The 24362-nt window shown below is 46.9% G+C and overlaps 1 protein-coding gene across 1 annotated transcript in view; it reads right to left on the bottom strand.

Moving 5' to 3' along the window:
* b4galt6 (UDP-Gal:betaGlcNAc beta 1,4- galactosyltransferase, polypeptide 6) overlaps positions 1 to 20946 on the bottom strand; it is a 96906-nt gene extending 75960 nt beyond the window's left edge. The window contains exons 1-2 of the mRNA XM_070896720.1: positions 20799 to 20946; positions 20343 to 20452 (exon numbers count right to left, since the gene is read on the bottom strand). Of these exons, the coding sequence (XP_070752821.1) occupies positions 20343 to 20452; positions 20799 to 20800 (112 nt within the window). The 5' untranslated portion in view covers positions 20801 to 20946. The remainder of the gene's footprint in view (positions 1 to 20342; positions 20453 to 20798) is intronic.
* Positions 20947 to 24362: the final 3416 nt, after the last annotated feature.

The raw sequence follows: 24362 nt of genomic DNA, 5'->3' as shown, positions 1-24362 counted from the left end.
ATCATCCCTGGAGAGGTTTTGTGGAAATATGCAGGCTATGGCAACATAAAATAGAAAGATGCCCAAGAGTAAGGTTAAGGTGCCTTGAACATAAAATGAATTACCAATTTAAATTTGATTAGTCCTGCTTCCTTAGCATCGCCAGTAACTAGAATATACTAATCAACAGGGTATAGACAAAATGTAATCAAGGAAATGGGACAGATTGTAACTAGAATAACCCAATCACCAGGGCACAGACAAATGTGTAGTCAAAGGAGATGGGCCAGATTATAGAATAGTATAAACCAGGAGGGGAAACCCCACCTAGGCTGCAAGGACCTAGGAGCAACACTCGGCAGAAGTAGGCACCAGGGAAGAAACCCTTGACAGAACAGTGTTAGGACAGGACTCATCATCCAGGGACCGATTGGGTAACTATAAAGTATAAGTGGTGAGTCTTGCACTTCTGTATTAAACGAACATTAACGCCATTGTCGAGCGTGTCATTTGGTATTTAACTCAAGAACCGTCGCAGGCAACTCATCTTCATAGGCGGTCCCTCGAACGAGAATGACTTGCTTCCACGAGAGTTCACAGATGTTCCAATGAAGGACCCAATGTTCCAGTCCTGAACTCCAATTGAGGGGGTGGAAGATGCCTGTGCGTGGATTTTTAAAAAATGTATGGTAACCATTGCACACCAGCCACATAGAGCTCGGCCTTTATCTAGTGGCAAGGGTTAACCAGGACGACTGGAAAGCTGCTCTGCATGGACCTAGTGCACACATATCGCTGTGTGGGCTGGCCCGTGCTGCCCTGGGCCCTCGGCTCTTCTGGGCCCCGTACCCTTATTCACCGCACCTTCGCCCACGATGTTCCAGGGCCCGGCACTCCAGCTCTATTTATAGCCCCGACCTGCGGTGGTTTTCTCACACAGGTCGGGGCAGCCCACGCAGGCAACTACTAGTCACACAACTAGTGAAATTGCCATTCGAGCAATAGGTTTTCTTCGCCCAACTAATTTTGCTGCACAACTTCTGAAGTGTGACTGGACCCAACTATAGCTCTCAAAATGAATCCCAATAGAATGGTCATCCTGGAGTTGGCTCATAACTTTGAGATTCTGCCATAACTTGTAAGACCTCTAACTTCCTTGCCAAATAGACCTTTGTTATTAAAACGCACTTCAAGTAGCTTCAATCACAGCTCCACTGGGAGGCCAGAACTTCATAGATACTCATGTCAGCATTAAGCAGAAATTAAACAGGAACACGTAGACTTAGCTCAAAAGGCATCAGCCATAATTTGCTGCTGAGGTCAGGAACATTGGAAGTGCATTTAGTTCAAGGCTTGGGTCAGTGTACATCATGCCAAGCCTTACGCTCATTTAATATTTAAGATGCAATTTGTAAACCTGAACGTTTCCACCAAGCTCAGTTTACAGACAGTATCAACTTCACTGACTGCCCTCTTCCAAAACAAATGTTCTCACATTAATTACCCCAGACTTCTGATCGTCGACGATCTGTAAAATTTGTTTTACATAGACTCAGATGGAAAGCATTAAACAATATAATGGCAGCCAGGTCGTGATCAATGTTACAGACTTAAATAGGCAGACTTATAATCCTCTTCAAATTTCGCCCACTGTTCCTGAAGGCATCAATTCACACTGGCTGAGGGTTTACGAGTGCTGCTTTTTAAGCCTAGCCAACAATTGTCAGTCGCTTATTCATCCACAGCCCCTACCAGTACCCCAACCAATTCCAAACAAACCAATAGTGGGATCTGGGAACTGCCTGGTTCATACCGCCTAATTTCACACTAATTAGTGTCCATACCACGTGACCCATCAGAGGAACAATTTATACCCGACTGAATTTATACTGAAATATTTAGATTGCCATCTCCTTTCGCACTCTGCCTGCATCTCAACTCCCAAGTAGCAGTCCGCAATAATGAAAATAACAAAGCAGCAGCAGGTTGGTCTCCATGTTAATGTATACAAGTGTAAGACAAAGCTCCCACACGACACAGTTTGAACCTCCCTTATCCGGAACTCTCGAGACCTGGCCTGTCCTGGATAAGGGATTTTTCCGGAGGGGTGGTCACGTTAAATTGGATGGTACAGCTACTGAGCAAGGGGATATCAGGGCTGACTGGCTTAGGGCTGGGAGTGCGGCAGAGATCATTGGGGGGGGGGGGGGGGGGGGTGAAGAGGGGGGATCGCGGGGTCAGGCCAGTGATTGCAGGAGCCGGCAGCGAGGAAGGGCTTCAATTTGCTGCTGTCGGAGTTCTGCGCATGCACCACCCAGTGGCCGGGAATGGTTCTGGACGAGGGGTGGTTCTAGATAAGGGAGTTCTGGATAAGGGAGGTTCAAACTGTATATTACATTGCAACAACTGTGTCTACTATGGGTGAGTTTTACAGCTGTTACATCATACGTGACCTGGCTGACTAAACAGAAACCTAATTAGTTTGTGTCATGAGGCACAAATAGCCCTGTGATCATCAGTGCGAATCTCAAGAGAATTCTAATAAATTCTTCCGCTTGTCTTTCTCAAGTCCATAAGCTATTTTTCCAAAACCCAGGTTCTCTGACCACAAAAGCCAAGAGCGTAAGAATTAGGACCGATATGGCCCTTCAAGTCTGCTCCACCATTCAATATCATAGCTGATCTTCGAAGTTCAACTCCACTTTCCTGCACTATTCCCACCGCCCGTGATTCCTCAAGAGTCCAAAAATCTATCGATCTCAGCCTTGAATATACTCAACGACTGAGCATCCAGACCCCTATGGGTAGAGAATTCCAAAGATTCACCACCCTCAGAGTGAAAAAATTGCTCCTCATAGAATCATAGAAATTTACAGCACAGAAGGAGGCCATTTCGGCCCATCGTGTCCACGCGGGCTAACAAAGAGCTATCCAGCCTAATCCCACTTTCTAGCTCTTGGTCTGTAGCCCTGTAAGTTACGGCACTTCAAGTGTGTTTCCAAGTATTTTTTTTAATGTGTTAAGGCTTTCTGCCTCTACCACCCTTTCAGGCAGTGAGTTCCAGACCCCCACCATGCTCTGGGTGAAGAAATTTCCCCATATATCTCCTCTATACCGCCCCCAATTACTTTAAATCTATGACCTGCACAAGTAAAACACAGAAAATATCAACTTTTATTAACTTTCTTCTCCTTTCCCTTCTCACAGAACTTGCGGTCCGTATAAATAACTCTCCGCATTCCTACCCCCGCAAAATGATAATACATTCATACTTAAACCAACCCGCACTATTATACATTAGTAAACCAACACAGAGCTCCATAGGTTCCATAGATTTAGACATGCGATAGAACTATATTATACATTCATACTTAAACTACCGCAGATTTATACACAGAACGCTTCTGCGCAGTTTCCTGTCGTTGGCAGCAGCCACCGGCTCGTTGACAGCAGTCACTCTGTATTAAGAATCCTCCTTAGCACTCTCGCCTCAGAGTCAGAAGGTTGTGGGTTCAATTTCAAGTGCGACTCCAGAGACTTTAGCACATAAATCTCGGATGACACTCCCAGTGAAGTGCTGAGGGAGTGTCGGAGGTGCCGTCTTTCAGATGAGACGTTAAACCGAGGTCCTGTCTGCTCTCAGGTGGACGTAAAACATCCCACGGCACTATTTCGAGGAAGAGCAGGGGAGTTATCCCCAGTGTCCTGGGGCCAATATTTATCCCTCAATCAACATCACGAAAACAGATTATCTGGGTCATCACCACATTGCTGTTTGTGGGAGCTTGCTGTGTGCAAATTGGCTGCTGCGATTCCTACATTATAACAGTGACTATACTTCAAAAGTACATTGTAAAGCGCTTTGAGACATCTGGTGGTCATGAAAGGCGCTATATAAATGTAAGTCTTTCTTTCTTCCTGATTGGAGGACCTGGCCCACGTGATCCCGCACCGCCTGCGTCCCTGGGCCTTTACGCAGGTGTACGCCTGCAGGCCCAGAACCCGAAGTCTCCGAAGCCCAGGAACCTGAAGGTAGGTGCAGATTTTTTTTCCCCAAAATCGGGTTGGAGGCGTACTTCGGAGATACGCTTCCGACCGCAAATTCCAACCAATTGAGCCTATGAATGACTTCCCTCATCTTCAATTATCTTGTTGGCTTGAATATACGGGGCACGGTATCAGAATTTGCACAGGACGAAAAATAGGGAGCATGGCCACTCTGAAGAGGACTGAATACATGATCAGGGAAATATGCAGAGCTTAGAAGATTGGGCAGATAGGCGTCAAATGAAACTTAATGTAGAGAAATAAGAACATAAGAAATAGGAGCAGGAGTCGGCCATTTGGCCCCTCGAGCCTGCTCCGCCATTCAATAAGATCATGGCTGATCCGATCATGGACTCCGCTCCACTTCCCCGCCCGCTCCCCATAACCCCTTATCGTTTAAGAAACTGTCTATCTCTGTTTTAAATTTAATGTCCCAGCTTCCATAGCTCTGAGGAAGCGAATTCCACAGATTAACAACCCTCAGAGAAGAAATTTCTCATCTCTGTTTTGCGAGGGAATATATTTCTTCTCCTTATTCTTCCTCCCAAAATGTAACTAAATGGTTAAACTTAGATGTTCAGATATACAAGTCTTCAAAATTGGGAGGACTAGTTGATTAAGCCATAAAATAAAATAAACAAGCCTGAGTTTTATAAATAGGGGAATTGAGTGCAAAATTGAAAGGCTTAATGCTTAACCTAAACAAATTACTGGTCAGACCACTCTTGGAATAGAGTGTCTAGTTTTAAATTCACTATTATAGCAGAGATGAGAGGCTCTAGTTATTAGGAAAGATTAGAGACACTGGCTCTTTTCATCAGGAATGGTAGCATAGTGGTTATGTTACTGGACTAGTAATCCAGGGGCCTGGACTAATTGTCTGCAGACACGAGTTCAAATCCCACCACGGCATCTGAGTAATTGAAATTCAATTAATTACATTTTTAAAAGCTGGTACCAGTAATGGTGACCATAAAGTTATTGAATTGTTGTAAAAATCCATCTTTAGGGAAGGAAATCTGCCACCCTTACCTGTTCTGGCCTAGAAGAATGAGGGGGGGGATCTCATAGAAACATATAAAATTCTGACAGGACTGGACATGTTAGATGCAGGAAGAATGTTCCCGATGTTGGGAAGTCCAGAACCAGGGGTCACAGTCTAAGGATAAGGGGTAAGCCATTTAGGACTGAGATGAGGAGAAACTTCTTCACTCAGAGAATTGTTAACCTGTGGAATTCCCTACCGCAGAAAGTTGTTGATGCCAGTTCGTTAGATATATTCAAAAGGGAGTTAGATGTGGCTCTTACGGCTAAAGGGATCAAGGGGTATGGAGAGAAAGCAGGAATGGGGTACTGAGGTGAGTGATCAGCCATGATCATATTGAATGGTGGTGCAGTCTCGAAGGGCCTACTCCTGCGTCTATTTTCTATGTTTCTATGTGACTCCAGACCCACAGCAATGTGGTTGATTCTTAACAGTCCTCTGAAATTGCCTAGCAAGCCACTCAATTGTACAAAATTGCGACAACACGGACTGCAGTGGTTCGAGGCAGCTCCCCACCTTCTCAAGAGCAAGTAAGGATGGGCAATAAATGGTGGCCTTGCCAGCGACGCCCACATCCCATGAATCAATTTTTACAACATTACATTGAAGGTTGAGGGAGGAGATCTATTAGGCAATATTCAAAATCATGAAATGCTAGTGAATCAGTAACTAGAGAGCATATATATATATACACATGACCAAAAAGAGGGTGAGGTTAGAATTATTATTTATTTATTTTTAAACAGAGGGTATTTAGAACATGGCATATCCTACAAGAAACAGCGGTGAAAGAAGGATCCATAAAGGGAATACTTTAAAATAAAAGGGAATGCAGCCACATGCACAATAGCTGGATTGGTGCTTTAATATTCTACAGCACGAATCTGTTGAAAACCCAAATATCATTTTCATTTGCAAAAATCTATATTATAAAGTATAAAAATGAACCAGAATACATCATTTTTAATGTAAAAACAATTACCAGGGAATCATAAGATAATGAGGGGACTGGACAAGGTGGATGCAGAAAGAATATTTCCACTCATAGGGGAAACTAAAACTGGGGGACATAGTCTTAGAATAAGGGGCCGCGCATTTAAAACTGAGATGAGGAGAAATTTCTTCTCTCAGAGGGTTGTAAATCTGTGGAATTCTCTGCCCCAGAGAGCTGTGGAGGTTGGGTCATTGAATATATTTAAGGCGGAGACAGACAGATTTTTGAACGATAAGGGAGTAAAGGGTTAAGGGGAGCGGACAGGGAAGTGGAGCTGTGTCCATGATCAGATCAGCCATGATCTTATTGAATGGCGGAGCGGGCTCAAGGGGCCAAATGGCCGACTCTTGCTCCTATTTCTTATGTTCTTCTGTCCAAGGACACTCTAGAAATGCTCCACTAATTTTGTCTCTTCAACATTTGGATAACCCCTTCAGATCTTAATATAATTTGAATAGAACCTTTTTGGTTGACTTCTATTGGAAGAGAAAAAACACTTCTACCACCTCGAAGGACAAGGGCAGCAGGCACGTGGGAACACTACCACCTCCACGTTCCCCTCCAAGTTACATGCCATCCTGACTTGGAAATATATCAGCTGTTCCTTCATTGTCGCTGGGTCAAATTCCTGGAACTGTACTGTGTGAGTACCTTCACCACACGGACTGCAGCGGTTAAGGGCGACGGCTCACCAGCAGCTTCGAGGGCAATTAGGGATGGGCAATAAATGCCAGCCTTGCCAGCAACGCCCACATCCCGTGAACAAGTATTAAAAAAAAGGCAGAGTCATGAATGACTGCAACCAGTGTATTATCCCTCCTTGCCACTTCCACAGCATTCAATACAAATGGCCACTCCATCCACCTCCACCACCACCTCTGCTCAGTTACTGCGGGTCTGCCCTTGGAGGTTCTCATTTTACCTAGCTGCATGTAGCCAGCGCATTTCCAACAATGGTTTCTCTTTCATCGCCCATACAGCACATCCTCTCGGGTCCTTCGAGGATCTATTTTTGTCCCTCTCCCATTCCTTATCTACACGCCATCCCTTGGCAACAACAGGCACAGGGCGATCTTTCACATGTGCGGTGATGATCCAGTGCTACTTCTGCCACCACTTGTCTCAATCCCTCCGCTGCCTCTGTGCTGTCAAACTACTCATCTAACATTGTGTCTTGGATGAATCACATCTTCCTCCAGCTCAATCTCAGGAAAGCTTACGCCATCATCTTGGGCCCCTACCACTAAACCCTGGTCCCTTGTCACAGATTGCACATCCATGCCTGGCCATTCTCTCAAGCTGAAGGACACCATTTGTAATCTTGACATCCTCATTGACCTGGAGTGGAGTTAATTAAACTCCATATCCTTTCCATCACAGGACCACTTACTTCCACCTCTACGGTAAAGCCTGGCTCCGCCCCATGATTCTGAATACCATATACACAACATCTAGGCCTTTGCTATTTCCAGACTCGACGATTCCAATTCTGTTCTGGCCAGCCTCCCATCCTCTAAACTTCAGCTTACAAAAGAACATAAGAAATAGGAGCAGGAGTAGGCCATTCGGCCCCTCGAGCCTGCTCTGCCATTCAATAAGATCATGGCTGATCTGATCTTGGGCTCAGCTCCACTTCCCTGCCTGCTCCCCATAATCCTTCACTCCCTTACCGTTCAAAAATCTGTTTATCTCCATCTTAAATGGAGATAGCTTATCCTATCCTGTATCATTCCTGTGCTTGCTGACATACATTGGTTCCCAGTCCCCAACACCTCCAGTCTAAAATTATCCTCATGTTTAAATTCCTTCATGGCCTTTCTCCTCATTTATCTTCCTCCAGTCCTACTGACCCTTCCCCACCCCACCCGCCACTCCTCCGACTGGTCCCTTATGCATCACCCCCAAGTTCCTCACCATGCTGATTTGGAAATATATCGGCCGTTCCTTCATCATCACTGGGTCAAAATCCTGGAACTACCTCCCTAACAGCACTGTGGGAGTACCTTCACCACACGGACTGCAGCGGTTCAAGTAGGTGGCTCACCACCACCTTCTCAAGGCCAATTAGGGATGCCAATAAATGCCGGCCTTGCCAGCAACACCCACATCCCGTGAATGAATTAAATTAACCCTCTCTTCACCTGACCATTGCTGACCACACTAGGCTCCACACTCTGAAATTGCCTCTCTAAACCCCGTCGCCTCACTAGCCGCCTTCTCTTCTTTTAAACCTGTCTTAAAACCACTTTGTCAAAGTTTTGGTCCCCTAATATTGCCTCCTTTGGCTCAGCGGATATTTCTGTCCAATTATGCCTCTGTGAAGCAACTTAGGATGTTTTTCTACATTAAAAAGAGTACTTATATATAAATGCAAGTTACTGCTGTGTTATCTTCAAACTCGACGACGCCAATGTTCACTTTGCTGTCTTTCCATTCTCCATAAACTACAATTTGTCCAAAACTCTGCTCCTCCTGTCCTGCGCCAAGTCCTGCTCACCCATCACCCTCTCCTCGGTGACCTACCGAGACACTCTGGCCTTCAATATATTAATGACTACAAATCCCTCAATATTCTTGCCGCATCCTATCTGAGGAATACTTCAGCTCCATTTCCTGTCCCAGCAACATTCCATTCTTCAGTCTCCGGCTTTCTCTACATTGTTCCCTCTTTTAGCTCCACCACTGATTACGGAATATACCCGCAGTTTAAAAAGGTACAAAGCATGCACAACTGCTTGCTTTTTGCCTCAGGGCCAGTCTTGAATTGTTTCTTTTTTAGGATGGATGTGGCAGGTTTTTTTTTGTTATTGCTGAGCTTTCACTAGTTTTCTGGGTTGGTGCGTGCGTGCGCGTGTACGTGTACATCACATTGCTGTTTGTGGGATCGAGTGTGGTCAGTGCTTCAATGCTGGGGATGCTAGCCTGACACGAGACTCCCAAAGCAAGTGCTCTACTCGGAACTCCTTCACACCATCGCGCCAAAGGTGGGCAGAGGAAATGTGACAACAAGGACACCCTCAAAGTCTCCCTGATAAAGTGCGACATCCCCACTGACACCTGGGAGTCCCTGGCCCAAGACCGCCCTAAGTGGAGGAAGTGCATCCGGGAGGGCGCTGAGCACCTCGAGTCACAACGCCGAAAGCATGCAGAAATCAAGCGCAGGCAGCTGAAGGAGCGTGTGGCAAACCAGACTCCCCACCCACCCCTTTCCTCAACGACTATCTGTCCCACCTGTGACAGAGTTTGTGGTGCTCGTATTGGACTGTTCAGCTACCAAAGAACTCACTTCAGGAGTGGAAGCAAGTCTTCCTTGATTCTGAGGAACTGCCTATGATAATGATGAGAAGTTTGTGAGAGCTTGCTCTGCACAACTTGGCTGCCGCGTTTCCCACATTACAACGGTGACTACGCTTCAAAAGTACTTCATTGGCTGTTGAGTGCTTTGGGAAGTCCGGAGGTCATAAAAGGCACTTTATAAATGCAAGTCTGCCTTTGTTTGTTAAAGACCACAAAAGATGCTTATGATTTTTTCAGGACAATGTTTTACGATCATGAATATTTACCTGGAAACTAAGCCACGGGTTAAGAGAATCCTGCGTCAAAAGGTTTCCCTCGGCCACTAGTAACATTTATTGCCAATAATATTTCCCCAGCGGAAATGATGGAGAGAAATGCTCATGGTTGGAAAGCACTGGAGCACGGAATCCCATGTTTTAGAACCATTGGGGGGCCAGGGCGTGGGGTAGGGTAGAATGGGTTTCCGGAGCACTGCAGAGTGACAGGGGCAATTATCACGGTCGAGGGGCATTACTAATGTGTTGGTGCAGTTTGTAACAGGTCACACTGTCTCTCTTCACATTGGACTTTCTCAAAGTCTCATTATCTCTCAACTTGTTGCCGCCTCTCGTTCCATCTCCCCTTCTCTTGCACTCTCTTCATCTTTCCTGACTCACCCACCATTACTCAGGGGAATCGAGGGTTATGGGGAGCGGGCAGAGAAGGAGTTAAGGCTAAGATCAGATCAGCCATGATCTCATTGAATGGCAGAGCAGGCTCGAGGGGCCAAATGACCGACTCCTGCTCCTATTTCTTATGTTCTTATGTTCTTATGTTTCTCACCTTGCAGCATGCTTCCCTGCTTCACCCACACTCGCTTGCTTCTGTTTTTCCTCTTCCTTCTCTCCTCTCCTCCTTAGCCTTCTGCCCCCCTTTTCTATTCTCGCTCCCTCCCCTACATACCTCAACAACCTCCTCTTCTTAGGCAGTTCCTCGGAGTCGAGGATGACTTGCTTCCACACTAACAATGAGTTCTCAGGTGACTGATGAGACCGATGCTGGACCTACAGTCTCTGTCACAGGTAGGGCAGACGGTGGTTGAAGGGACGGGTGGGTGGGGTGCTTGGGTTATCATACGCTCCTTCCGCTTGGCCTCCGCTTGCCCCCGGCGAAGAGACTCGAGGTGTTTAATACCTTCCCAGATGCTTCTCCTCCACTTTGAGCGGTTTTGGGCCAGGGATTCACCGGTGTTGGTGGGGATGTTGCACTTTTTCCAAGGAGGCTTTGAGGATGTCTGTCAAGCGTTTCCTCTGCCCACCTGGGGCTCGCTTCTGTGTTGGAGCTCCGAGTAGAGCGCTTGTTTTGAGAGTCTCGTATCGGGCACACGGACGATGTGGCCCGTCCATCGGAGCTGATCGAGCATGGTCAATCCTTCGATGCAAGGGATGTTGGCCTGAGAACACTGACATTGGTGCGCCTGTTAATGGATTTGCAGGATCTTGTGGAGGCAGCGATGGTGGTACTTCTCCAGTGCTTTGAGGTGCCTGCTGTACATAGTCCATGTCTCTGAAGCATATAGGAGAGCGAGTATCACTACTGCTCTGTAAACCATGAGCTTGGTGCCGGGTTTGAGATCCTGGTCTTCAAACACTCTCTTCCTCAGGCGACTGAAGGCTGCACTGGCCCACTGAAGGCGGTGTCATCGATGTCTGCCCTTGTTGACAGCAGGCTCCGGAGAAATGGAAAATGGTCTACGTTGTCCAAGGCCTTGGCATGGATTTTGATAATCGGGGGGCAGTAGTGTGTGTTGGAGTGCAGAAATCAAAGAGTAGGGGTAAACTACAATTCCATAGATTGAAAAATGTGGTGAGTGTCCCGCCAGGGTCTTTGCTGGGGGCACTCTTATTTAATAGATACCTCAATCATCTGGTCTTGGATATTAAGGGAACAATACAAACATTTTCTGATGTCAAAATTGAGAGGGATGTCAAATTATGAGGAGGAATGTGATAAACTGCAAGAGATGGGCCTGCAGAATGGGTGGATCAGTGACAGATACAGCTCGACCTAAAAAAATTAAAAAATACTTTTTGGAAGAATAAGGACAGGAAATGCATTTTAACGGGTGAGATTTCAAAAGAAGTAGAGAGCAGAGAAACCTTGATTATGCAGATGCACAGATCATTAAAAAAAGTTCTGCACAAATTGACAAAGGCATAAAAAAAGAGCAGAATTATTAGTATCAAGAGACATGGAATATAAATAACATAGGAGGTAATGGTGAACTCGCACAAGACCTTAATTAAGCAGCATTTGAAGTATGTGTAGTTCTGTCTACTCTATTATAGAATAAATATAAAACCAACAGAAAAGGTGCAGCATATATTCACCACCAGAGATGAAACCTGAGAAATTAGTGGTATTTTTTTTTAAATAAAGAGCTGAGAAAGTTAAGTATGACCTCCGAGGTCATGAAGGGTTATGGTAAGGCAAAGAGTGCTAGGTTGTTTCTGCTAAGCAATAAGGGGACACAAATTAAAGGGAATGTTTGGGGGAAAAGATGTCTATACATAGAGGATGATTACATTTTCAAATTCCCTGGCATAGACTGTTGAAGTGCCTATAAATTCTCTTAAGGGAATTATAACGTTGTTTGAAAGATAGGAAAATTAAAGGGTATGAGCAAAAGAGTGAGATTAGACTACATGGCTACATTAAAAGGAACCCCCCCCCCCCACCTCACCCAGACTTGATGGACCAAATGGCATGTTTGTGAGGTAGCATTGACTGACCATGTTCAAAGCTAGAGACCTATAGTGCACCATGGTCACAATTACACAGATCATTGGTGACTTGGCTTACAGCAGTCTTGGAGCTATTGTGGCAGCACAGAAGCCATATTAAAGGCATTCAAAACAGCCATTGCTGGGGGAAGGTGGGAAAGAAGTTGAGCGGCAATAACACACTTGGAAACCTGGGAGAGGAGCAGGAAGTTAGAGAACGAGAGAGTTAAAAGATGGTATAGCAAGTAATCAGGAAGGCAAATGGAATGTTAGCCTTTATTGCAAAGGGGGATGGAGTATAAAAGCAGAGAAGTCCTGCTACAACTGTACAGGGTATTGGTGAGGCCCCACCTGGAGTTCTGCGTGCAGGTTTTGGTCTCTGTATCTACTTGCATTGGAGGCTGTTCAGAGAAGGTTCACTAGGTTGATTCCAGAGATGATGGGGTTGACTTATGAAGATAGGTTGAGCCTATACACATTGGAGTTCAAAAGAATGAGAGGTGATCTTATTGAAACATAAAATAATGAGGAGGCTTGACAAAGTGGATGCGGAGAGGATATTTCCATTCATAGGGGAAACTAAAACTAGGGAACATATTTAAAAACTGAGATGAGGAGAAATTTCTTCTCAGAGGGTTGTAAATCTATTGAATTCTCTGCCCCAGAGATGTGTGGAGGCTGGGCCATTGACTGTATTTAAGGCAGAGACAGACAGATTTTTGAGCGATAAGGGAGTAAAGGGTTATGGGGAGAGGGCGGGGAAGCGGAGCTGAGTCCATGATCAGATCAGCCATGATCTTATTGAATGGCGGAGCAGGCTCAAGGGGGAAAATGGCTGACTCCTGCTCCTATTTCTTATGTTCTTGTTGCGACAGCTATATTTGAAACATTGTGATCTTGGAAATTTACCTTTACCAGAACATTGATATACAATGTGGTGGTTTGGAGAACAGCAATAAAGAGAGCTCGGGAACTTGAATCTAAATTATAAAGGCAGCCACACCAGAATTGAAGCAAACAAAATGAAGGCTCGTAATCCAAAAGAATATCAGAAAATGCTTGACCAACACAACGTATCAGTCAACGTACGAATTAGATTTGAGGATTTAAGTAGAAGAGTAAAGACGTCTTACTGCAATTATATCATCATGATAGGTGGGCCCTCGAGGGTGACTTTCTTCCACCAGAGTTCACAGATGTTTCAACGAAGCACCCAATGTTCCAGTCCTGAACTCCAGTTGAGGAGGTGGAAGATGCCTGTGCGTGGATTTTTTTTAACGTGTGGTGACCGTTGCACATCCGCCACCACATGGGCTGGAGCGCCGGACCCTGGAACATGGTGGACCGCCCCCGACCTGTGTGAACACCACCGCAGGTCGGGGCTATAAATAGAGCTGGAGCGCCGGGCCCTGGAACATTTTGGGCGAAGGTGCGGCGAATGAGGGTACGGGGCCCAGAAGAGCAGAGGGCCCAGGGGCAGCACGGGCCTGCCTACACTGCAATATGTGTGCGCACTAGGTCCGTGCAGCAGAGATGGTCTCCAGTCGTCCTGGTTAACCCTTGCCACTGGATAAAGGCCTAGCTCTGACAAGCAATTATATAGGGCCCTCGTGAGACCACAAGAGGAGGGATTTCTTCTCTCAAAGGGTTGTAAATCAGTGGAATTCACTGCCTCAGAGAGCTGTGGAAGCTGGGACATTGAATAAATTTAAGACAGAGTTAAATAGTTTCTTAACCGATAAGAGAATAAGGGGTTATGGGGAGTGGGCAGGGAAGTGACCCGAGTCCATGATCGGATCAGTCATGATTGTATTAAATGGCGGAGCAGGCTCGAGGGGCAGTATGGCCTATTTCTTATGTTCACATCTGGAGTATTGTGTACAGTTTTGGTCTCCTTACTCGAGGAAGGATATACTTACCACAGAGGGCATGCAACGATGGTTCACCAGACTGATTCCTGGGATGGGGGGAATGTCCTATGAGGAGAGATTGAGTAGACTAGGCCTATATTCTCTAGAGTTTAGAAGAATGAGAGGTGGTCTCACTGAAACATACAACATTCTTACAGGGCTTGACAGGGTAGATGCAGGGAGAATGTTTCCTCTGGCTGAGGAGTCCAGAACCAGGGGGCACAATCTCAGAATAAGGGGTCCGCCATTTAGGATGGGATGAATTTCTTCACTCACAGGGTGGTGAATCTCAGGAATTCTCTACCCCAGAGGGCTGCAGAAGCTCAGTCGTGAGTATATTAAACACAGATCGATAAATTTTTGTATATTAATGGAATCAAGGGATAGTGCAGGAAAGTGGAGTTGAGGTAGAAGATAAGCCATGATCTTACTGAATGGCAGAGCAGGCTCGAGGGCCAAATGGCCGACTCCTGCTCCTATTTCTTATGTTATGTTCATCAGCTCTGACAAAGAGTCATCTCCAAACATTAGCATTTTACAGAAGTGAAGTGAACTTATTTCAACTGGAGGGACAACTGAAATAGGCATGTCTTAGTTCTATAAAATACATGGATAACATTGATAGAAACAAGTTATTTAACTTAAATTGTGAACGCACAGCTAGAAGGTACGTGGACAAAATTAACCAACTAATAAGGGAATCAAGGGTTATGGGGAGGGGGCGGGTAAGTGGAGCTGAGTCCACGGCCAGATCAGCCATGATCTTGTTGAATGGTGGAGCAGGCTCAAGGGGCTAGATGGCCTACTCCTGTTCCTAATTCTTATGTTCTTATGTTCTTGTGTACTTGAGCTTTAAGATGTTCTGTTGCATGTGCTGTTTTAGTTAATTTGATGGGTCAAGGAAATATTTCTGCGAGCTTCCAACTTCTTGGAAATTTTGTTAATGGCCTCTTTCAAAGAAATTAAATTATTGATTATAATCTATAACATTGCAAACTTGACATGGTCTGTTGGCCACAGGCATGATGGATCATTTGTTTTTTTCTCATTCCACACATTTGTTCATTGGTTGCTAGCTGTTGGTCAAATCAAAGAAAAGAAATTGCATTGATATAGCGCCTTTCAAAACCTCAAGATGTGCTAAACGCTTCACAGCCAATGACGTACTTTCGAAGTCACTGTTGTAATGTAGGCAAACACGGAACTCAATTTGCGCACAGCAAGCTCCCACAAATGAGATGACGACCAGATAATCTGCTTTAGTGATGTTGATTGAGGGATAAATATTGGCCCCAGGACATCGTGGATATCTTCACCTGCTCTTCTTCGAATTAGTGCCATGGGATCTTTCTCATCAACCCAAGAGGGCAGATGGAGCCACGGTTTAATGTCTCATCCAAAAGACGGCATCTCCGACAGTGCAGCACTCCCTCAGTATTGCTCCGGAGTGTCAGCCTCCATTATGCGCTAAAGTGTTTGGAGTGGAACTTGAAGTCACAACCTTCTGACTCAGAGGTGAGAGTTCCATCACTGAGCCACAGTCAACACTTTTACTATTGCTCAATTATAAATTTTTTCCACCTATCCATTCCTGCACTATTAAATTCCTGTGAAGCTGAAAACGCACTTGCATGTTCAAGATTCACTCCCCAACAGAACACATTTTTTTATAAAAGGGGCCTCAAGTTTTTGCTCAAGAAAGTGGCTAACTTTTAAAACATATATAAAACTATTGGACAAGTTACATAACTTACGAGGTTTTGAATCAATTAGTATATCGAGAAAATCCAATCCCCCGAGATGCAATTTTGTAATGAGAGGAATTGACTATTTTGATACAGCTCATTTGCTTCTGCAGTTGTGAGCTGATAATCTAGCACCAAGTGGCTTGCTGGTAAGTGGCATCAGACCATAAATGGCCAGAGACAAGCACTTGCAGAACATGCAGCATATCCATATCAAATCTGGGACTCGGGGTAGTATACTCGCCCGAGTCAGAAAGTTGCTGGTTCAAATCCCACGCCAGGGACTTGAGCACAATAAATCTAGGCTGACACTCCCAGTGCAGTACTGAGGGAGTGCTGCACTGTCGGTAGTGCCGTCTTTCAGATGAGATGTTAAACCCGAGGCCCCGTCTGCTCTCTTGGGTGGATGCAAAAGATCCCACAGCACTATTTCTTAGAAGAGCAGGGGGAGTTATCCCCGGTGTCCTGGCCAATATTTATTCCTCAATCAATATCACTAAAACAGATTATCTGGTCATTAACTTATGAAATTAATGTATTTATGAAAGGGAAATCATGCTTGACAATTTTTCAAGTTTTTTGAAGAGTGGATAAGGGAGAAGCAGTGGATGTGGAGTATTTGGACTTTCAAAAGGCTTTTGACAAGGTCCCACACAAGCGATTGGTGTGCAAAATTAAGGCACATGGTATTGGGGGTAATGTATTGATGTGGATAGAGAACTGGTTGGCAGACAGGAAGCAAAGAGTGGGAATAAATAGGTCCTTTTCAGAATGGCAGGCAGTGACTAGTGGGGTGCCACAAGGTTCAGTGCTGGGGCCCCAGCTATTTATAATATACATTAATGAATTAGACAAAGGAATTGAATGTAATATCTCCAAGTTTGCAGATGACAGTAAGCTGGGTGGCAGAGTGAGCTGTGAGGAGGATGCTAAGAGGCTGCAGGGTGACTTGTATAGGTTCGGTGAATGGGAAAATGCATGGCAGATGCAGTATAATGTGGATAAATGTGAGGTTATCCACTTTGGTGGCAAAAACAGGAAGGCAGATTATCATCTGAATAGTGACAGATTAGTAAAAGGGGAGGTGCAACGAGACCTGGGTGTCATCAGTCACTGAAGGTAGGCATGCAGGTACAGCAGGCAGTAAAGAAAGCAACTGGCATGCTGGCCTTCATAGCGAGAGGATTTGAGTATAGGAACAGGGAGGTCTTACTGCAGTTGTACAGGGCCTTGGTGAGACCACACTTTGAGTATTGTGTGCAGTTTTGGTCTCCTAATCTGAGGAAGGACATTCTTGCTATTGAGGGAGTGCAGCGAAGGTTCACCAGACTAATTCCCAAGATGGTAGGACTGACATATGAAGAAAGACTGGATCGGCTAGGCTTATACTCACTGGAATTTAGAAGAATGAGAGGGGATCTCATAGAAACATAGAAAATTCTGACGGGGCTGGACAGGTTAGATGCAGGAAGAATGTTCCCGATGTTGGGGAAGTCCAGAACCAGAGGTCACAGTCTAAGGATAAGGGGTAAGCCATTTAGGACCGAGAAGAGGAGAAACTTCTTCACCCAGAGAATTGTGAACCTGTGGAACTCTCTCCCACAGAAAGTTGTTGAGTCCAGTTCGTTGGATATATTCAAAAGGGAGTTAGATGTGGTCCTTACGGGTAAGGAGATCAGGGGATATGGAGAGAAGGAAGGAGTGGGGTACTGAATTTGCATGATCAGCCATGATCATACTGAATGGTGGTGCAGGCTCGAAGGGCCGAATGGTCTGCTCCTGCACCTATTTTCTATGTTTAACACATTGCTGTTTGTGGGAGGCACGGTGTACAAATTGGCTGCGCGTTTCCTACATTACAACAGTAACTACACTCCAAAAGTACTTCATTGGCTGTAAAGACATCCGGTAGTCGTGAAAGGCGCTATATAAAATGTAAGTTTCTTTCAAATGTGGAATAGTGCAACCGCTACTCTCTTTTTCACAATCGGTTTTCTTAAGTACAGCAACTTGGTTGATAAAACAAAGATTTGCATTTATATAGCACCTTTCACAGCTTCAGGATGTCGCAAAGCGCTTTACAGCCAATGAAGTACATTTGAAGTGTAGTCACGGTTCTAATGCAGGAAACGCAGCAGCCAATTTGCACACAGCAAGCTCCCATAAGCAGCAATGTGTTAAAAAACAACCCAGACTGTCTGGTCATTAAGTGATGATTATTGAGGGACAAATATTGTCCAAGGCACCGGGGATAACTCCCCGGCTCTTCTGCGAAATAGTGCCCTGGGATCTTTTACATCCACCTAAGAGCGCAGACGGGGCTTCAGTTTACGTCTCACCCGAAAGACGGCACCTCTGACAGCGTAGCACTCTCTCAGTACTGCACTGGGAGTGTCAGCCTAGATTTTTGTGCTCAAGTCTCTGGAGTGGGACTTGAACCCAAAACCTTCTGACTCAGAGGCGAGAGTACTACCCACCGAGCCACAGCTGACACTTAATATTTTAATTAATATGATCAAAAATCTATTTTATAAAAAAGCATACTTTAGCCACTCTATTTTGCTATTAAAATATACAAGTATTAAAATTATGAAAACAAATTCAATGCAAAATACTTAAAAAAGCTAAGTCTAAACTTTGTCCCACTTTGAAAAGACTGCTCTTGAACTCCACTTTCATGTCGTTTTCTCCTCTGAAATGTATACACTTTACCAAAAGGCAATACACCAAATACAGATGCCATAGTATCACATGAAATCATTAATTTCAAAATGTGTTTACTTGTCATGGCACTAGGCTTGTCATTTTCTGCTAGATACACAAAGGGTTATATACTGCAGTATTTGAGTACACTTCAAAAATGTCACTTTGCAATGAATCAGGGCCACTTGCGATGCCAACTGGCCGCTGCGAAGAAGCGTCTTGGAGAATGTTAATCATTTTAGTGCAGCACAAAAACCTGCAGTAACAAATAGCAAACCAGCTAGACATACACAAATGATGGGAAAACACACCATCATACAAAAACTGGGCTCATATAACCTTTCAATAAATCCAAAATATAATTTTTATCATCTCCTTCCTGGCACAACATACAATCCGACATTTCTCCCAACAGATTAATAAACAGCAAAATTAGGTATTGCGATAGCTTGGGCCAAATGCTGCCATGCCAGTTCAAAGATAGCTATTTACAGGTGACCACAGATCCAGAAAAATAACCATTAAAGAATCACAACATTGTCTGTAAAACATCAGCTCGATTTGAATTCATAGTTGGATACAAATAAAATCCCATGTTTTCCCCTATAGTACAATGTAACATTGAGCAACACTAGTATCTACCAGCTAGGTATTAGGATTAGCAAATCGCATGAATCTTACAATAGGACTGATGACACTGAGGGGAAGGGAGGCGGTCCTTGCTCACTGAGGGGAAGGGGGGCGGTCCTTGCACACTGAGGGGAAGGGGGCGGTCCTTGCACACTGAGGGGAAGGGGGCGGTCCTTGCACACTGAGGGGAAGGGGGCGGTCCTTGCACACTGAGGGGAAGGGGGGGCGGTCCTTGCACACTGAGGGGAAGGGGGGGCGGTCCTTGCACACTGAGGGGAAGGGGGGGCGGTCCTTGCACACTGAGGGGAAGGGGGGGCGGTCCTTGCACACTGAGGGGAAGGGGGGGCGGTCCTTGCACACTGAGGGGAAGGGGGGGCGGTCCTTGCACACTGAGGGGAAGGGGGGGCGGTCCTTGCACACTGAGGGGGAAGGGGGCGGTCCTTGCACACTGAGGGGGAAGGGGGCGGTCCTTGCACACTGAGGGGGAAGGGGGCGGTCCTTGCACAGAGGGGAAGGGGGGCGGTCCTTGCACACTGAGGGGAAGGGGGGCGGTTCTTGCACACTATGGGGAAGGGGGGGCGGTCCTTGCTCACTATGGGGAAGGGGGCAGTCCTTGCACACTGAGGGGAAGGGGGCGGTCCTTGCACACTGAGGGGAAGGGGGCGGTCCTTGCACACTGAGGGGAAGGGGGCGGTCCTTGCACACTGAGGGGAAGGGGCGGTCCTTGCACACTGAGGGGAAGGGGGGCGGTCCTTGCACACTGAGGGGAAGGGGGGGCGGTCCTTGCACACTGAGGGGAAGGGGGCGGTCCTTGCACACTGAGGGGAAGGGGGGCGGTCCTTGCACACTGAGGGGAAGGGGCGGCGGTCCTTGCCCACTGAGGGGAAGGGGGGGCGGTCCTTGCACACTGAGGGGGAAGGGGGCGGTCCTTGCACACTGAGGGGGAAGGGGGCGGTCCTTGCACACTGAGGGGAAGGGGGCGGTCCTTGCACACTGAGGGGAAGGGGGGGCAGTCCTTGTACACTGAGGGGAAGGGGGGGCAGTCCTTGCACACTGAGGGGAAGGGGGGGCGGTCCTTGCACAATCCTACAGTCCAGATTTCAGGTTAACAATCATTTTCAACTGCCTTTGCACACCTAAACATTGTACCATTTTTAAAAAGACATTTTTTTCGCCCACGACTGAAGCTTAAAAACATTTTGGGTCAACAGAAAAAGAACCCCCGCTTACCTATTCCGGGTGCCACATAGATGAAGTAGAGGCATGATGAAGACAAGGAGAAGAAGAAGATGAAGGCGAAGAAGGAACGGTTGGAGACACGCAGGGCTTTCCTCAACATCCTGGGGGGGAGGCGGGAGGAATGATTAACTTCTCGCTCAAAATTCTCCCCCCACACACACACACACACTTTGAATCCTTGAAAGCAAATAGATAAATACAGGGAGGAAGAGGTAAAAATGCAGGAGATGTCAAGGCTGCATTGGCGGCATCCTGCAGCACTGGAGGGCTCCCCTCCTTGTCTGGGGAGGGAGGAGGGAAGGCAAGACAGAGGAGGGGGGAGGGAGGCGAGTGAAGAGATTTCCACACCCCAGCAACGCCACAGCAAATGTTCAAAATAATAAAAAGAGATTAAGTCATCTGGTTATTAAACCCCCCACCCCCCCCCACACACACACACACACACACATTAAAAGATCCTCTCCGCCTCCTCCTCCTCCGCCGCCGCCAGCCGGGCTGTGTGAGGAGGCCCTCAGGGGCTGAGGGGGCAGGGAAGCGGCCTCAGCTTGCTGTGGGGGCGCGGGGAGGGAGGGCCTGCTCCAGGCCGGTCGCCATGGAGATCTCGTCAGCCGGTGATCTCACAGAGCAGGCTGCGCCTGCGCGTGGCTTCCCACCCAACCCTTACCCTCCCCGGGGGGCGGGGGCGGAGCCTTCGCCTTCGCCTTCCCTTGCTATGGCCCCGCCCCTATTCTTTGACGTTGGGAATCCGTTTGTTTTGAAATTGAGCGGCGCGCCTCAGGAGGAATGGGGGTGGGGGGGGTGCCGCGAGCTGGACGTGGTGACGTTTTGGAGAGGAAAAAGTGGGGCCGCGAGCTGGACGTGGTGACGTTTTGGAGAGGAGAGGGGAGCAGGGGATGAACGTGGTGATGTAATAAGGGAGACGGTTGATGTACGTGCTGACGTTTCCGAGAGGCGAAGGGGCGCAGTCGATGAACGTGATGACGTTTGGGAAAGGAGAAGGGAGCAGGCGATGAACGTGATGACGTCACGAGGGGGCGCGTGTTGACGTGCTGACGTTTCCAGGGCGGGTGACGGTTGCCGCCATTTGGCGATAAGCCTCGGTCGCCGGTTCGATCCCGCCGGCGGCGAGAGACGGAAAAAAAAACCCAAATGAAAATCGCAGGCAGCAACTCCTTTATTGTTTTCCAAATGAGGTGAAAAAACTGCTGCAATCGCCTTTCTTCCATGTTGGCAATTTTTTTGACATTTTTCTTTCGCTGTTTACGCGGTTTACGCTGGTGTTTCTGCTCCGCACACCGGCCTCCTTCCACCTCGCTTCAAAAACCATCAGATACCGCCGCACCTCTCCGCTGGGTTCTGCCGGCGAGTTGGAGTTGGCTTCGGGACACGACGGCGGGACTGGCAGAAAACCGACCCCGTTTTACGGCAAACAGTGTCTACTTCACAAGCAAACAGTCTGCAGAGTCTACTTTGAGAAGAGCCTCAACGAGCGACAGTAAACCCGCAGCCACGCCTCCCGATAAAGGCAGGGTGATTTCTCCAGCAATAATGCAGTGAGTGGAGAATAGTTGCACAATAGAAAGGACTGCCCGGAATTTGCGATCAGAATGACGGCAAACTAGCAGCGTTCCCCCCCCCCGCCCCCCCCCCCCCCCCGCCCCCGTCGTTCCGCCTTTGAAACTGACCGCAACTTGGAAATCCTGAAGTTGCGGTCTGTCATTGATGGGCACGAAACAGATTGCACCATCTGATGAGGGGCTTGACTTATGAGGATAGCTTGAGTAGGTTGGGTCTGTACTCATTGGAGTTCAGAAGAATGAGAGGTAATCTTATCGAAACGTAAGATAATGAGAGGGCGTAACCAGGCGGATGCAGAGAGGATGTTTCCACTGATAGGGGAAACTAAAACTAGGGGGCATAATCCCAGAATAAGGGGCCGCCCATTTAAAACTGAGATGAGGAGGAATTTCTTCTCTCTGAGGGTTGTAAATCTGTGGAATTCTCTGCCCCAGAGAGCTGTGGAGGCTGGGTCATTGAATATATTTAAGGTGGAGATAGACAGATTTTTGAGCGATAAGGGAGTAAAGGGTTATGGGGAGTGGGCAGGGAAGTGGAACTGAGTCCATGATCAGATCAGTCATGATCTCATTGAATGGTGGAGCAGGCTCGGGGGGTCAAATGCCCAACTCCTACTCCCATTTCTTGTGTTCAGCTCTTTCATAAGAACATAAATCTTGCGCTTTGATTAGCTGCTTAGACAGCCTATTGACGTCATAACAGCTCGTACAAGGGGATCCCCATATCCCCATTTACCTCCGTTGATTTGAACTAAACATCGGAAAACCTGAAGTTCTCGACTTATTAGGAGACTTTAATGCTGTAAGGGGTTCTCAGGGAGGGTTGTTGTGCCTTGGGTGTCTCTCTCTGAGCTTCTGCCCTTACAGCTTATGCCTGGCCTGTGAGGTACTCTGAGTGCTGCAAGAGCACCCCTGGAGAGACTGTGTCCACAGCTTATGAAGGGGGTTTTGAGACTCGTGCGTCCCCACAGCTTATGCCTAGCCTGTGAGGCACCTGTGAGTGTCAAACACTCCTAACCCCTTCTTCCCTAGCCTGTGACACACAGTTGAGCGTTTTCGAGGCGCTCCAAGCTTCCCTTACACTGTTCTGACATAAGACTCACGATCAGGAGATGTAATACAATAGAACTGAGACAAAATGATTCCAAGAGGAACTTAGGCTTTCAGTTTATTTGACAAGGTGTATCTCAACATACAGCAATACACCAACAAAACAATCCCCCTAAATCCCGCTAAACGGACACAACAAAAATCTTTGCACCAGTTTAGCAGTACAATGCCCAACCTCCCACCTTTCCTGGCCTAACTGAGTTGGGAGTTCTGGGGACCAGAGGTTATACTCACTACTGTGCCTTCTGCAGTCTGGTGGTTTGTTTCTTCTATCTTCGGTGTCTTCGGACACTGGTTTTCCCTCAGTGTCAAGAGGCTTGCTGCTTGTTGGATGACGAGGGCAGGGAACCACCCACATTACGTCAGAAACCCCTTTTTATAGCCAGATTATCCAGTCCGCCTCTCCTGCTGAAATCGATTCTTCCCATTGGTGGGCTTTGTGATTTTGAAAAATGCAGCAGTTTTAGATTATTGCGGGTTTTTTCCACTGATGTTAACCTACTCAAGGTTTGAGTGGGTGTTGATTGCGTTGGCCTCCTGTAGCCATTGTGTAGACCCTTGGGTTGTTTTGGGTTCCCTGGTTTCTGAAGGTCTGCATAATTTTCAACCAACTCAGTTTTTCTAACCTACTCAAGGTTTGAGTAGGTGTTAGTTGGGTTGGCCTCCTGTAGCCATTGTGTAGGCCCCTTGGTTTGTTTTGGGTTCCCTAGTTTTCTGAAGGTCTGCATAATTTCCTTCCATAGTGTAAACATGGGGAAGACAATAGCCCGATAATGGCGATGAGTCAGTCCCACAGCTTTTGAGCAAGCGCTCTCCCATTGGCTTGAAACCCCATGCTTCGGGCTGACTCTGTCCCACCATTGGCCCTCCGGTGTCTTCCCCCGTCCAATCACTGCTCTGCCAAGGTCAAACCGTCTCGGTTTCAATTCACAGCACAGACCGATCCCACAGCCCTTTTCCTTCTGGGTAAAATGAGGAGGTTTTCGTCCTCCCCGACATAATCCCCCATCTGACGCAGTCAGACACCACTCGAGTGTGTCAAAGTTCAGGGTGGTGAGAAAACCCTAGGTCTCCCAAATTGCCCAACTTTCCCCAGTTTAACTCTAAACTGATCCCGTCGATATATAGAAACATAGAAACATAGAAAATAGGTGCAGGAGTAGGCCATTCGGCCCTTCTAGCCTGCACCGCCATTCAATGAGTTCATGGCTGAACATTCAACTTCAGTACCCCATTCCTGCTTTCTCGCCATACCCCTTGATCCCCCTAGTAGTAAGGACCTCATCTAACTCCTTTTTGAATATATTTAGTGAATTGGCCTCAA

Source organism: Pristiophorus japonicus, chromosome 1 (assembly GCF_044704955.1).
Source record: "Pristiophorus japonicus isolate sPriJap1 chromosome 1, sPriJap1.hap1, whole genome shotgun sequence".
In the NCBI taxonomy this organism is placed as follows: Eukaryota; Metazoa; Chordata; class Chondrichthyes; family Pristiophoridae; genus Pristiophorus; species Pristiophorus japonicus.
Note: the sequence above shows the minus strand (reverse complement) of the source record. Positions and strands in the feature narration are given on the sequence as shown.